This window comes from Empidonax traillii, unplaced genomic scaffold (assembly GCF_003031625.1).
Source record: "Empidonax traillii isolate 1590-97213 ecotype Southwest subspecies unplaced genomic scaffold, ASM303162v1 scaffold90:size2128546, whole genome shotgun sequence".
NCBI classification, from domain to species: domain Eukaryota; kingdom Metazoa; phylum Chordata; class Aves; order Passeriformes; family Tyrannidae; genus Empidonax; species Empidonax traillii.
In genome coordinates, this window is record NW_020955283.1 from 1,246,655 (window position 1) to 1,262,089 (window position 15,435).

Sequence of the window (15,435 nt, forward strand, 5' to 3'; positions counted from 1 at the left end):
CTTCTGATAGTGGGGTTTCTTTCCTGCTTGATATCTGGTCCCTACTAATGACATCTGCTTGTTCAGGTGGCTTGGTTTGCTATTATAACGATAAAAACTTTTTTTAAAAAGGTCTGAGCTAGTCTGGAGAGTTACTTACAAGTCTTGTTAAATTCTAAATCTTGTGACAGCAAAATTGTCAGTAGGATGAAGCAACATACAGTAGAGAGAGCTTTTACCTTCCTGGTAAGAGAACACTGACAGAAAGATGCAGTTCAAGGGCTGCAAGGGTTAAAACACTCTCATTCATTGTAACCACGCTCAAGTGCAGATACTGGAGCAGAAGACAACAGAGGCAACTGTCTCTGACCATCAGTGGGTTTGGTCTGTGAATCTTTTCTGTCTCCATCACCTGTCCAAACTGTATTTCTGGGTTTTGTCATGTTTTTTTTCTCAGTGTTGCAAGCCTGAATTCCTCTTAAGCAACAGAATGTTGCAAAACCCAAACAAACAACAAACAAAAAGTGCCTCAGTTTCCTTGCATTTTTTGCACATACTTTCTAATCATACTCTTTGTGGACTCTTCTCACTTGGTGGAAAATTCTTTCTCTGGCATGTCAGGAAGTTTTTTGTCTGTCGGTTCAAGAGAGCTGTCTCACAAAGCACTTTTCCTTTGGCTCCTCTTTGCTTTGTGTGATTGGCTCTTCATAACTGGATAATTCTCCTTAGGATTCCATTGGGATTAATGCTATAATAAGTGCTACTTTCATGACTTGTTTCCACAGTAGAATCTACAGGCCATTTAAAGGTGTGCTCAAAACTTTTCTTATGAAACAGAAAAAAATCAGGCTGTTCATTGTTCATCACTTTACGTACTGATCCCTGAAATTAGAATTGGCAGGTAGATCTGTGTAGATCTTTGTTTTGTTCACTCATTATGTAATGGCAAGTACTTCAGCTTGACTTATAAGGCAGGACTTTAAAGGGGAGAAGGAAGCTCAAGAAAAGTCCCTTGGAGCTTCCCTTTTAATTCGGTTTTCTTGCCAACATCAGGCTTGTGCCTGTGGGAAATAGAGCTAAAAGCAACTGGAGCTGCCTAAAAGCAGCTTATAGGTGTAGAAAAAAACACCAGTCAATCCAGTTGACTGGGGAGAGAATTCTTATTTTTCAGATATCTTCTGGCACAATGAGCATGAATTATGTAAATAAGCATTGAAACAACTGTTAAGATGATTTCCCCTTTCACACAATTTTTTTGAAGTGTTGAATTGATCACTACTACATGATCAGGAGTTGCAAGAGTAACCCTCAAGTGTGCAAAGCTCTATTTGGTCATGTGTTTTTTTCTCTTTCTGCTGTCAGAACATGAGTGATGCCATGGCAATTCTCCATAAGCTGCAGACGGGTCTGGATGTCAATGTCAAGTTTACGGGTGTTCGAGTGTTTGAATACACACCTGAGTGCATAGTGTTTGATCTTCTTGATATCCCCTTGTACCATGGATGGTTGGTGGATCCTCAGGTAACTTCTGTTTTTTTAATAATTCAGAGTGTAAGTTATTTGGACTATTATTCATGGGAGGGGAATGTTTTAGATTTTTAATGAGTCAATAATGATTATGGTAATGGATTTTTTAAATCTAGTGAGAAAAATTGAGGAGTGCATACAGACTGTGTGTGTTTTTTGGTGCAGGAATTTTGCAGAGCCCAGGTCTATAGTCAAACTACTTTAAAAGCTTTCTATGGCTGTAAATGAGAATTGTTTTTCTGAGGGAGATAAGTCACCAGACATAGTGTCCCAATTGTAGGTTTTGGAGGCTTATTAGAGAACACTTGGGAGGAATGCAAGGTTACTTTCCTCCTTTCTTTAATTCTGATTTACTAGGCACTGCTTTTGAGAAATGAGGATGGTAGAATTGATTGGAGAAAACCGCATCTTTAACAAACACATATATTTATTTTTAATTATATTATTTAATAAACAGGAAAGCGGAACTGTTTAACTAGGGGAATACTGGTGAGTTTGGCTAGAATAATCTGCCTCAGATTTTTTTCTTCATGCCTTGTTGGTGAAAGTTGTTCTCTTACCCCTTGGAGTCCCCCCTGGCCCCACTGATTCAAATGATGCCCTGTTCTCTCCTCCATCTATTTTAGCAACAGCTTTTGATGCTAAGGGTTACCTTAAAGATTTAAAATGGGATCTGAGACAGCAAAATATGTAACACTCTGGGCTAAAACTTTTGGTCTAGTAAATACCAGACCATCCTCTCTTTGAACTCTTATTTTCTTACGAATAATTGCTATAGGCTTGCAGTTGTGCTCTGTCCTTCACAGAGGTAAGTTCTGTGTGCTGTTCCTTCCTGCTCCAGGTTGCTGACATAGTAAAAGCAGTTGGTAACTGCAGTTACAATCAGCTGGTGGAGAAGATCATTTCTTGTAAACAGTCAGACAACAGTGAACTGGTTAGTGAAGGTGGGTAACCTTTTTTATGCTTTATTAAAGTACCCTAACAGATCCAAGGTACATATTTTTCTTGTGGGTCTTGCTATGTAGAGATACAAGTGGGAAGAGCTGCATTCTGCCTGCTGAGCTGCTTTCCCTGGGCTGGCAGACAGCACTGTGCTTGTCCTCTGAACTTCTCTGATGGGATTTCTGAAACAAGAATCAGCTGCATTCCCTTAACCGTGAGAGAACTTCCCTTTATGAAAAGGTGGTGTGAGCAGCATTCAGGTTTCAGCTCAGCTCTGCATTATCTCCTACAATTACAATATGAATTATGTAGTGTGTGGCAACAAGGAAAAAAATCAGTAGTATTAGAGGTGGATACAGCACTTCTGAACATGAGAGGGTTCTCTACAATGCTGTGGTTTTGGAACTTTCAGCTTGTTTTCTCCTCTCTGAACGTGTTCCTTTAGATTTATGGCAGTCTGGGGGCATCTTAGTAGGGGGGAGATCGGAGATAGGAAAAATACTACTATTGCAATCAGCTTTTATATTAGCACGTGTGTGACAGTTACACATAACATTGTGCATTGCTTTTGTAGGGTTTGTTGCTGAGCAGTTTCTAAATAACACAGCTACACAATTGACATACCATGGACTGTGTGAGTTGACTTCAGCTGTCCAGGAGGGAGAGCTTTGTGTGTTCTTCAGGAACAACCATTTTAGCACCATGACCAAATACAAGGTATGTTCAACATTCTTGTCTGTACTGTTGTGTTCTGTGTTCTTGTTTCAAAGCAAATCTTGATTTTTCCACTGTCTTGAGGTAGAAATAAATTCTAGTTTGTTACATGTAAATATGGCTTATGGTGAATGGAAGGTCTGTAACAAATGTTACTTATGAATTATTGATTACAGTGTTTTAGATATGAGGATCCATTATTGCTTTAAATCTTCTTGTAGCTCTTCCCTTTATGTTCAGTTTGCTGCCTGTGTTAACTCTTTGTGGTTATGTGTAATGACACACACTTCTTATATGGCTTAAATTCACTTGCAGTTTGCGATTGGCAATGATAAGGTTAATTTATTTAATTTCTTGTTTCTGAGGATCTAAAACTTCGCTTTACATTTGGGCCAGTAGAGGAATAGCTCCATCATGGTGTTCAAAATACCAGATGTTTGGAGAAGTTGAGATGAGCTGCAATATCTGTTCCCTTCGGTAGGGAAGAGATTGTTTTTTAATCTGAATCTGGAGAAGCAAAATGGTGGGAATTGCGAAAGGAGTATTCCCAGATACAAAAAGCAGGTGTCAGCTTGGTTAGTGCTTCAGGAACTCCTCCTTCCTCGGAATGGATGCCACTGGCTTGGCAAGTTTACAGTTACCTACTGAGCATCTTTGCTCTAAAACAACTTTGCCTTTACTAAGATCATAGTATATGAATTTTTACCTTTGTATAGAATTCTTGAAATTGTATTTGGATTATGTTATTAAATAAGAATTTAATTTCATGTATGCTTGTATTTGTGAAAAAAGAGAGGTGTGTGACATGCAGAAAAGTAAAGGGCTCACTGCTTTTGCCATCTGTTGTGTAATGTCATGTACCTCATGTGAATGACGGTTGTTCATTTGTCACTACTAGTCACTTTTTCTCCCTCTGATGATCTTGACTGTCAATGCTTAACTTTGGCATTTTGAATAACTACTTGCAAGCTGAGTTAAAGGTCTGAATAGTCCTGATAAGTAATGATTAACTCTACAGGCGGGTAACAAATCTGGTTTTCTGATAGCTTCTTAGAGCACATCTGAGATCTGTGTTAAATCTTTGTGCAGTGCCACTCTCCTAAAGCAGTAGGGCAGGTAAAAGGAGCTTTCTCCTCCCTTCCTCCAAAAAGCTATGAAATGTGTCTGTTCATGGTCAAACACTATACTTCCTGTGGCAGCTCATTGAAGTCACAATTTTATGTATAGTTTTGCTTTTCTCTATTCTTCTAAATTTAGTTCTTGTAATAACTGGTAGTACCTTGTAAATCTTTGATGCTTGCTTTTATTATGGGGAATGAGAGCAGGGGGAACAGCCCCAGCCTCAAAGCTGTTTGGTTTTAAAAAAGAAAATGCTAAATCAAAGTACAGCTGTACTTTCTGGATACAAATGGTACCTAGAGGTGCAGGATACCCCCTTTACTTCATTTAAAGGATATTCCAGATAAAATATTTAAATCCTTCTGGAAACCATGCCTTTTGTGCTATTATTAAAACTTCTGAAATCTAAAATACTTAGATTAAATACAGTCAGGGAGTATCACTTTGACCTTGTGCATTATAAACAGAGATTATTTTTGTAAGATGTAGAGTGTTTGTAGTCTTGTGCAGCTCAGTATTTAGATTAAAGACCCAAATCTGATGTGACTGTGCTTTATCAGCTTCATAGTTGTAAACAGGTACTTCTCACTTGAGGTCCTTTTTCCTTTAAGAAATACAATGCAATACTTCAATGAGTTAATATTAATAATATAGAACAGGTTAAGGCAGTGAGTAAAAATCTGTCTGAATTTTACCTGTAAGAACTAAAACCAAGTCCTAAGAAATACCGAGTTAAAATATTTGAAGAACGGTATTATTTGTTTGTGTGTTTAAGGTTTCCTGCTGCTAAAATTCCTGTGATTTTAATCTTGTCCTTTTTGAGAAGTCTTAGAATTCTGAAATGCTAAGTTTTGAAACATGGGCCATTATTCTTGTTTTTCATAGTCAATATGGTGCCCTCACTTGCAGTTAGTATTTGATTTTCATGTTATCTTCAGGCTTTTAGCTGCTGAGATTGTTGCTTTTAAACAGTGTTCATTTTGCTTTGGATTTCTGGAGAGTGGTACGTTACAGAATTTGAGATATCAAGAAACTCTTTTAATGAAGACAGAAAATCATTTTTAGTTTATATATATGTAAAGACCAGCAGTAACTCTTCTGGCTGCTTCTGACCCACCCAGCTGTTTGCAGTAGCTGTGACTAGGTGGTCTTTCACATCAAGAAAGTCAGAAATAGCCTTGACTTGGGCTCTTAGCCAAGATCAGCTCTCCCGAAATGTGTGGGGCTCCAGCGTAGCCATGTGAGGGCCAAATGCATTGTTGCCACAAAGTTGAGGTTTTTCAACTGCTTTACTCTTTCCATTAACTGTTTTTAGTGCTCGTTCTGCAGATGGACTTAAAGCAGTAGTCAGCAGTAGCTGGACTATGGAGAAGTCCAGAAGTCCATCAGTTAGGAAAAATTAAAACACAACATAGAGAAAATGAAGATGTAGAACTTGTAGGACAAGAACCATGCCATTATTTTGTCTTTCTCTAATACTGCTTTTCCCTCCCCTCCCTCCAAACCAATACATAGAAACATATAAACAAAGCAGTGACAAAGTTAATGAAAAGGAAATTATACATTTAATGAACTATGTCCATGTAGCAAAATTCATGTATTGTTAGAAATACACTCTGAGTAATTAGCAGTTATTATTCTAATGAAACTAATGGTTAAACTTCTATTGGGCAGCTTTCATGTACAGCTGAGACAGTGACTTGTACACTGGGGATTTTTTTTTTTTAATTTCAGTGTGGGATTTTTTAAGGCTGATATTTTAGTAAAAGGACTTGGATTTTGATACCATGCCCATTTGCTCAAGTATTTATTTTTCTATTTCCTGTCCCTTTAATTGCATATTAATAGTCTTGGCTCATGTGATTATGCAGTAATAATTTTCAGCAGTTAAAAATGTGATTTTATTTTTTTGCCTTTGCTTTTCATTATGCAGATAATAAATACATCAAATGGTAATTCCCTAGATCAAGGAAAAACAGGACTGTAAAGAGGGGATCAGTTTGGTAAGATCTTAGTTCAGTTGGAATGTTTTTCCCACAGACTTGTTTGTAATAGAGCCTGTTTTCTTTACTGAGAAGTATCAAGACACCTGTTTGGATTTTTAAATATGTGTGTTTTCTAGTTTATAAATGTTGGGTTTCTGCCTCAGAACTCAGCAGAGACTTTTATTCCAATAAAAAGTATATTTCATAGCAATAATTTTGCTTTTTTTCTTGGGCATTTCAGATTGGCATAGTAGAAGCATTGGATATAACTGCTTAAAAACATGGTTAAATGTTTTTTCCATTTCTTAGTAAGTGTAGAGTTTTTATTTTGAGGGTTATTCTGTTGAATCAAATGGAGTATACTTTTAAAAAAACCATGATTTTCTCTACCAGTTAAAGCATTCCTATACACTAATATTAGAAAACCAGCAACTCATTCATGTCAACCTTCACAAAACCCGAGGGGTCTGACCCAGAAGTCCAAGAGAATATTTACATAGAATTTAAGAGATAAGGCTTAAATTATTTTTCTTTACTGTATGAAACTACTGAACAGGAGCTTGCTTTTCTTTTTGAGTTTTCTAAACTGCTGGTAACTTGGTAATTGGCATTAGAACAAGTAGTTTAAAAGCATTCGTTTTAATGACTTCATTTGGTCATGAAATTAACCCAGGAAAGGATCTCTAGTAACCAGTAACATCACCTGCAGCCCAATCTGCATTTCAGAGAGCTTTTTGTGCAAACCAGGAGACTATTGTTCAGCAGAATAATCTTGCTTTTATCCTTAGCTTTATTTTAAGGTCTTTACATGTGAAACTATAAAATCTGGGCGTTGGTCTACAATATCTACAATCATTCCAGGCATTGATTCTTAGGATAAATAATTATGCATAACTTTGTTGTAGACACAGTTTATTGTAACAGTTATGCACTTGAGACTTTATTGTTTTACTCCCTAATGACAACAGTTAGTAGCAGATATTACTGCTGTGTATTATGTGCTAGTATTTGGGAGGGCAGTGTTAACCCATGAGACTGGGTATTTATTAAAAAAACACAGATTTAAAAATAAATCTAAAAGATAAGCTGGTAATAGTTTAGAAACAGTTAAGATTTTATGAAGGTAGAAACATTTTGTCAAATATGATGCTGTTCCTGGCAAGGTGTGTTTGAGAAACATATTTGTGTACACTGTTTACCTTAATTGCATGACCTCAGTGGGCTGATCATCCTGTTTTAGCTTTAACTCAGACTAGAAAGCAGATGTAGAATCAGAACCATGGTCTGTTAAGTAGAAAACACATTCTGTTCTTTACGCTTTTTAAAGCCTCCTTCCTTGTTTTTTAGTTCAGTGTAAATAAGTGTTTCTACCCTCAGTAATTCTTCCTGACTCTGTCACTGTGTGCCCTCTTTCCCGTTTTCTTCCTGTGTGGTGCACTGAGTGGAGGGCAGAAGCTTTGTTGGGGTGCAGGTGTGGTGGACAACTGCTGACACGTGGAGCTGGGAATACCAGCGTTGTACTGCTGGTGTAGGTGGTGTATCCCTGTCTCCCAGCAGCCAGTCTGATCCCATGATCTGGCAAGTGCTGGTTCCTGGCACCAGGCAGGTCTTTATTTAGTGCAACTCAAATTTAGAGGCAGCGTGAAGGTCATATGAGAAAAGGTTTCTCTCAAATCACAAGATTGGAGATTTGGATGTGCCAGTGGGGGAAGCCTGGGAGCCTTTAGCTTTGGGAAGAGAACATGCATGGCATTAACACTGGAAAACCAGTCTGTAGACGTGGTCTCTGCTTTCTTGTTGCAAGTAGAAGGAATAAAGCTGTGGAAGGTCTTGGAAGATTGATATCTGTGGAGATAATTAGCTACAATACACCTCAGAGAAAAAGAGCTGACTCCTCTTCCTTTGTGTATGAAAGTTGTCCAGTTATTGCCAAAAGTTACGTGAATGTTACAATATTGTGAGGGTCTGGTATTTTGAGAAATTCAATTAAATTATACAAAGTAGAGATCAGAACATGTGATAAAAAGCAAGGGAAAGATGACTTGGGATCTCTGACCTGTGCTGTCCCATTGATCTGTCATTCCAATAACCTGAACAGGAACTCTCTTGCCAAGGACTGGGCAGCCTGTGTTTGTTGGCTTGCTGGGTTTTGTTCAAGTGAAGCAGCATGTTTTAAACTGTGCAATTGGTGTTAGAGTGGTGTTGTGTGGGTGTTGGGGGTAGTAATGCAGTTTATTGCCTTTCATTAGGGAGCTGTATTAAATTTATTATTTAATGTGACATTTTTTCAATCAGTGTTCAGGTACAGTTCAACTGAGGAAGTCTTAAAGGAAGAGTATGAATTTTATTTGATTGAAACAGTTCTCTATGTCAAACAATTGTTAGCTTTAAACTGTCTTTGGATGACAGATACTAGATCCTTATCCCATCAAGGCAATGATATACCTTAATATCTGTGTGTGGAAAAACTCATAATAGTTTGGAGACTGTGAAAGCAGTAACATTTTCCTATTTCAATGTTACTACTAAGCTACACAGTTTATGGGCTGTTTACAAAGTAATTACAAATTTATGGCATAATAGAGGAAAACCTGACATGCAGACACACTTTTTTTAGGTTTTGTTCAAATCAATATATTGGTCAAAATAAAATTTAAAAAGTTCAAATACACTTACCTTAAACATTTAGATTTTCTTTTCTTTTTTTTTACACAACTTTTAAAAGTCATCTTATATATGAGATGCTGTGAGATAGGTATTCTGTGCAAACTGGAAAGGTTATAAAATTACTTCCGTTTATTTTCTTGGGTGATTTTTAAGCATCAGGAGTAGCATTCAGTTTTTAAGCAGGTTTCCAAGGGAAAGATGATTCCTTAGATCATGTTATATGGTCAGACTTGTTGCTGACAATTGTATTTATGTCTGTGAGGGTAACTTGCATTCCAAAGCTTGAACGTGTAGTAGTGTTGTCTGTGTTTGGTTTTGTTTGGGGTTATATATCTGTTCTAGTTGGCTTTTTGAACAAGTGCATCTTATGGTATTAGGTAATAGTAGAATAACTGCTGCATGTGAGTCTTCAAATACTATTTTTTATCTTATGACCTCCCAGGGGCAGGAGGGCTGACTGTGAACATGGTGGGATTGGAGAGATCTGAGGGTAATTTCAGCATCTCTTTTAGACAGTTGTTTAATGGCTTAAGAGATATCAGTGAGCTCATCCCGTATGTGTTGAATATGGATGATGTTTCCATTTCTGGCCTGCTAGTTCTGTGAAATCATTAGGACAGGATCTGCCTCTTGCTCTGGTACATCTTCAGCCCAGTGATCATTGAGAACTCTTTGTGTGCTGCTGTAATGCAAATAGCAAATTTTTGTTGACGTCACAATGAACTGCTTTGAATTTTACAGCTAAACCACTGCCACAAGTTTTGCACTGAATATCTTGATCTGGTGCATTCAGTAATATAATGGAAGCCTCAGTATTAATTTGCTGTATGGTCAGTAATGACATTCTTGATTTGGAGTATATTTTCCAAAACAGTATAAAAAGGGTAGGATAAAATTAAATGGATTGATTTAACCAGAAATTTAAAGAGGGATTTTTTTTTTTTTTTGTGCTGCATTGCTATCCCTCAAACATGCAGCACCATCTCCTTTTACCTGAGACTTGCTTTGGTGATTTCCCCTTGATTTCAGCTCTTCTCTCATTCCTTCCTCCTAAGCTTGCATTTCATTCTTCCTGTGCCTTGGCATCTGAACTTGTTTGCATTGTCTCCTTCACTCCAGACCAGCCCAGTTTATAATTTCAGAGTTGGAAATCAAGAAATTTGGCCTTATGGAACTGAAAAAATGTTAAAATGACAATAAAAGCAGTTTTTGGTGACATGTCATAGCAGGAATCCTAAATTTACATTTTTCAATTGAAATAGACCTCAAATTCTATCAAATCCCACAAAGTCTGAGATGTGGTCATTTTGAGGTAATGCCTCTTGGATTATCTGGAAAGATCACCTTTGTCTCCCTTGTCTTACCCTTGGAATTTAATGTGATTTGTCCTGGGACTGAAAGTTTTCATTGCCAGGTGTGTTTCCAAGGAGCTCTCAAGGTGTAGAGCTTGATATGTATCAATATACTCATTTTATATATATTCATGTTTATATGAATTTCTAGTCAATATGAACTGTCATTAAGAAGGAAAAATTACAGGATGGAATACAGAAATTGTGTGGCTGTTAATTTAGCAATGCACACTAGTATCTGGTGGTTCAGTGCTGTAAGCTTAATCATTTAATTTTTAAACCTGCTCAAAACTCTCAATGAGTGTTTTATTGGGATGCAGCCTTTGTGTTACCTGATCATTTCTGCTACTTAGATTGTAAAAAAAGTAATTTTTTTAGTTTTACACATTTTCTTTGCTGTTGTGCACAGGGTCAGCTTTACCTGCTGGTGACAGACCAGGGCTTTCTTACAGAAGAGAAGGTTGTCTGGGAAAGCTTGCACAATGTGGATGGGGACGGGAATTTCTGTGACTCTGAATTCCACCTACGGCCTCCATCAGACCCTGAGACTGTCTACAGAGGGCAGCAGGATCAAATAGATCAGGTGCTGCCTTTGTTGTATTTCTCTGTTTGCTTGTGACTATATATAACAATCAGTACTTATTTTTAGCCACAGGTGTGTACTCATGGTACTCATGCATATATGAGACTATAAAAAGTCCTTTAGATAGTGAAGTTGGGGTTCTCCAAAGTGCTACTCGATGTGGTTTTGAGGGAGAAAAAGTAAGACCAACAGAATAGTTTGGAAAATTATTTTAATCTCTTGGAATGCACTTCTGCAAAAAAACTTGGGTGAAATGTCACATCTGCCTTGTATGTGGGAACAGAACCAGCCTGTGGAACTTGTCCTTCACAACAAACACATTTCAGCTCATTAATGTTGTCATAACTGACCTTTGCCTTCTGATGCCCACTGGCTGAACGCAGGACAAACCCCAGAGCAAACTATGTGTCATGGTGGGTGTTTGTTACTCTGATTGAGGTCCAGAGGTGACAAAAGTCATGTCTGAGGTGGGGCTGAGTTGTCCCAGTTAATGCACAAGTGCCTGGCAACACCAAGCTCCTCGGAATTCTTACATTCTGAACAAGCATAAGTTTATAATTATCACCATTAATGTTTTTTAAATACTGGGGGGGGGGGGAATTAATAAGATGCTTATTAATAAATTCAAGCACTGCATCTGTCTTGCAGAATAAAAGTCTGGGAGAGATAACAGGGCTGGTAATATTTTGAGTTGGTTATATGCAAAACTACACTTTATTTTCTCATCCGCTGAGGGGTTGGTATTCCTAATGTATTCCCAACATTTTTCGGTGGAGTGTGGACAGATACTCCATCAAGCATAATCAGAGTGTTAATTAGAGAAAATTACCAAGTGACAGCTTCAAAATGTTCTTCCTAGAACTGGTATGAGCTGACATTCTATCTTCTGCTGCTGTTCAGGTAATGGAATATAAACCTGAAAGCACATTTTTTTAATAAGCTTTTGTGCTTTCTGTGCTGGGATGTTGGCACTGTGAGAGGAGATATTAAAGCAGCTGTTGTCAGCCTTTCTGCAGTTGAAGTTATGGAAAGGTTCTGAAACAAATTCCTGTTTTCCATTTGAAGATAAGGCTGGGAGAAGAGGGATGGTGCTGTGTAGCAGCACATGATGAAAATTTCACTTGATGTGACTTGATTCTTTTCTGTGTGAAAGAGCATTAATAACCAAATTTCCTGTTTAGGATTATCTGATGGCATTGTCTCTACAACAAGAGCAGCAAAGTCAAGAGATTAACTGGGAACAAATCCCAGAAGGAATCAGTGACCTCGAGCTAGCCAAGAAGCTCCAGGAAGAGGAGGACAGGAGAGCTTCTCAGTACTATCAGGAACAAGAACAAGCAGCTGCTCAGGTCCAGGTGAGAAAGCAGCATTACAGAATATGATCATGAATTTTAGAGAGTATTAACTTAATTGCACAGACACAACCTGTGTTTGTCCGTGTTTCAGCCTGGTGAGACTGTTTACATCCTCACAGCAAATGACAAGGTGATACAGGAGTCTTTAGGAACGTGCTATGACTGTTGCAGTTTGCATGGAGTTAGAGCAGCTGCTGACACTTCAATACTTAAAAGCTGGCCTAACCTTCTAAACTGGGGTTTCATTCATTTCATTCAAATTGGAGCAATGGATGAGTTAATGTGTAAGGTTACAAAGGTGGTGTTAGCTGGTATTTTACATTAGTTGTAAAAGAGCATTCAAATAAGAATTTGTTGATAGTAGTTTCGGCTTTGTCTCTGTCTTGCAGAAGTTTGTTGCTGTACATTTTTAGGTGATTCTGTCTGATATCATGTGAATCTCTTCAGTCATTTCAAATTAGGCAGTTAACAGTTTCTCCCAGTACACCTTTCTGTTCCATACCCACCATAAGCAGCTGATTTCGAGATGCTTTGAAAATGTGAGTCATGCAAATGTATCTACAAAAATGCAATTGAACTGAATCTTCTGTGCAAGAGGCAATGTTTAAGTTGGTGTTCTGGATTCAGGGAGTTCTTAACTGAAGACTCTTAGAACTGCTTATGTTTACAAATATGTAAGAAATAATGTGTATGAAGGCTGAATCTTTGGCCTGGAGCAATTCAGAACCATTATCTGCATGAAACAAGAATTTTGACAGTTAAAAGTTGTGTTATTTCCACTGCTTGTTGCTTTAATACAACCATGAGTAGCTGCTTCTAAGACACAGATTCACTACTGCTGGTTGAAAAAAGGTAGAAAGAACTGAAGAACCTGCTTAACAGGTTGCTGCTCATTTGCAGCTATGAATGGATAATAGCTGGAATAGATGATGAATTAACAAAACTTACGTTGCCTTTGTATACCCATCCCCTTGCCAAGTTCTTAATGAGTTCCTAGTCACAAAAAGCTGCTGTTTTGCCCTATATGGCTGTCGCAACCAACACTTGGACTCTGCAAATTCTGAAATGTGGATTACGTTCTTGTAAAAGAAGTCAGGGAAAAATTCCAGTACAGTAACACAGAAGTGCCAGAAGATGCTTGAAGCCGTATTTTATTATGGTGACAACATCTAAATATGTGGACACAACAGAAGGGACACACAGGCCTTGAAATGTATTTCCAGCTGACTTAATTTTTTAGAACTCAGCAATTTTTGTGGAGGTTCTGCAGTATTTATACAGAAAGCCCTTACCTCAGTTCTGCTGGTTTGCATGATATTTAAACTTCTGGTTGTGAACTTGGACACACAGTAACACTTCAGGCTGTATCTGCAATGATGTGTTTATTCAGTTTTATTTTCCCCCACAGCAGCAGGTGCAAGGTGCTGCTTCTCCAGCCAGCGCGAGACAATCCGGGAGTAACGAACGCAAACGGAAAGAGCCTCGGGAGAAGGAGAAGGAAAAGGAGAAGAATAGCTGTGTTCTCCTGTAACAGAACATGGATTCAGTCTGGAGCCAAGTGCATGTCCTCAGAAGCAAAAACAAGGAGTACAAAGGAAGACAAACCTGTTACACGCCGCCTGTGCCTGATTACCCCATGGATTTCGTTCCTGTTCCAAGAGGATGGATGACTTTGTTACAATCACACAGACTTCCTTCAAAGTCAGAGTGCGAGCTGCCCACGAGGGAATTCCAAATCACAGTTGGACGCAGCTGTGCTTTGAGTTAGTCATACAAATACTGCACCTTGTAGCTGAACACACCAATCATGGCAAGTCCTGTGTCCCAGTGACATCCATTCCTGTCCATCAGTCAGTAAGCTATCTTCTCTTCTACACCAAACAAGGGAGGTCATTCATTTTGGGCAGGGCTTTTCCCTGAAGTCTGTACATGAGCACAACAGAATTCTGTGTTATTTTCCTGGTATGAGGCTGTACCTTAGCTGGGTACAGCCTTCATGACACAAGAGCCCAAGTAACAGCTGGGCACTGCCTCCTCGGTGTGTCCAGGTTTCTTTGCTTCTGGATCTGGTATGTTCTTCTTCTGAACCCAGATTTATACTGTGTTACTGCTCTCACTGCATCTCCTGGCCAGCTTTCTCGCCCCAAGAGTATGTGACTTGATAGGCATCATACAAAAATTGTCATATAAAAATGGGGCATTTATTAATAAGCAAGATGAATATTGTTTGCTTTTCTTGCAATTACAAACTGGGTATGGCAACTCAGATGTTATCAGGGTTAAACAAGTAATTTTATAGGTAACTTCTTTTTCTTTTATAATTTTTTTCTCTGTAGGTAAACTGGACCAGATAAGCTTTTATTTATTGACCTCTCCATATGATAGATGAATGATGAGAGGAAACTAAGGTCTATAATAATCCTTATATTCTATATAAGAATGCAGAGTTAAAATAACTAACTATCTGCCTTTTTTCCAGAAGTACCTTGAACTTTAACATGACGTTAAGGTGTCCACTTGTGTATTTCAGCAAGTGCACTGTAGTTAAAAACACACTTTTTTTGTTTGTTTTATAAATCATGTATTCTTAAAATAAGCACACTTCTGAAGGGTGAGAGAGGAGTGAAGCTGCTCTCTAAGATGGGTTGGAAGGTGGTCAGGTGTAGTATTTTGGTTTTTAAATCACTAATTTAGAATTTTTGGAAACCAGATTTTTCTAATTTATGGGGAACCAAATAAACATGTTGTGTCTTGTAGTATTTATAGAATGCAGAAACCGAACACTTGATGAATTTTGAGGGAACCACAAACCTTCCTCCACTTCCATGAAATCAGTAACAATTACCTTCTTGGTGAACCTTTTGATAAAAATTTCTATTTAGCAATATGTAGATACTTTTGAAAAAGGCTGCTTCTCCTGGGCCAGTTGTGTTCATGCTCTCAGCCTTAGCACTCATACACAGGAACCTGGGAAAGCCAAGGCAGCCAGGTGGAATGGGACATTCCTGGTTTCAGGAGTCTGGAGAGTGTCCCTTGGAAGAGGGTGTCTAATGCAGGTCCACCAGTAAAAAGCTGTTTTAAAATGATTTCCAGCAGACTTGCTCTGTGATGGCAACCAGTCATCACACAAATCTTTTATCCACCCAGAAGGAAAATTAGATAAAGGAAGAATGTCTTATTAACTAAAGGGCCAATTTTTATCACTTTTCTTC

At 38.2% G+C, this 15,435-nt stretch overlaps 1 protein-coding gene across 3 annotated transcripts in view; it reads left to right on the forward strand.

The window, feature by feature from the left end:
- MINDY2 (MINDY lysine 48 deubiquitinase 2) overlaps positions 1-15,435 on the forward strand; it is a 28,496-nt gene that overhangs the window by 11,526 nt on the left and 1,535 nt on the right. The window contains exons 4-9 of one of the 3 annotated variants that reach the window (XR_003570991.1): positions 1,342-1,500; positions 2,348-2,450; positions 3,023-3,165; positions 10,695-10,868; positions 12,050-12,223; positions 13,635-14,292. Coding sequence is in view for 2 of the 3 variants with exons in the window: in XM_027881528.1 (XP_027737329.1) it covers positions 1,342-1,500; positions 2,348-2,450; positions 3,023-3,165; positions 10,695-10,868; positions 12,050-12,223; positions 13,632-13,754 (876 nt within the window). In the remaining variant the exon portion in view is untranslated. Of the gene's footprint in view, positions 1-1,341; positions 1,501-2,347; positions 2,451-3,022; positions 3,166-10,694; positions 10,869-12,049; positions 12,224-13,631; positions 15,430-15,435 lie in introns of those variants that run through there. The other 2 variants (XM_027881527.1, XM_027881528.1) reach the window with 2 other exon arrangements.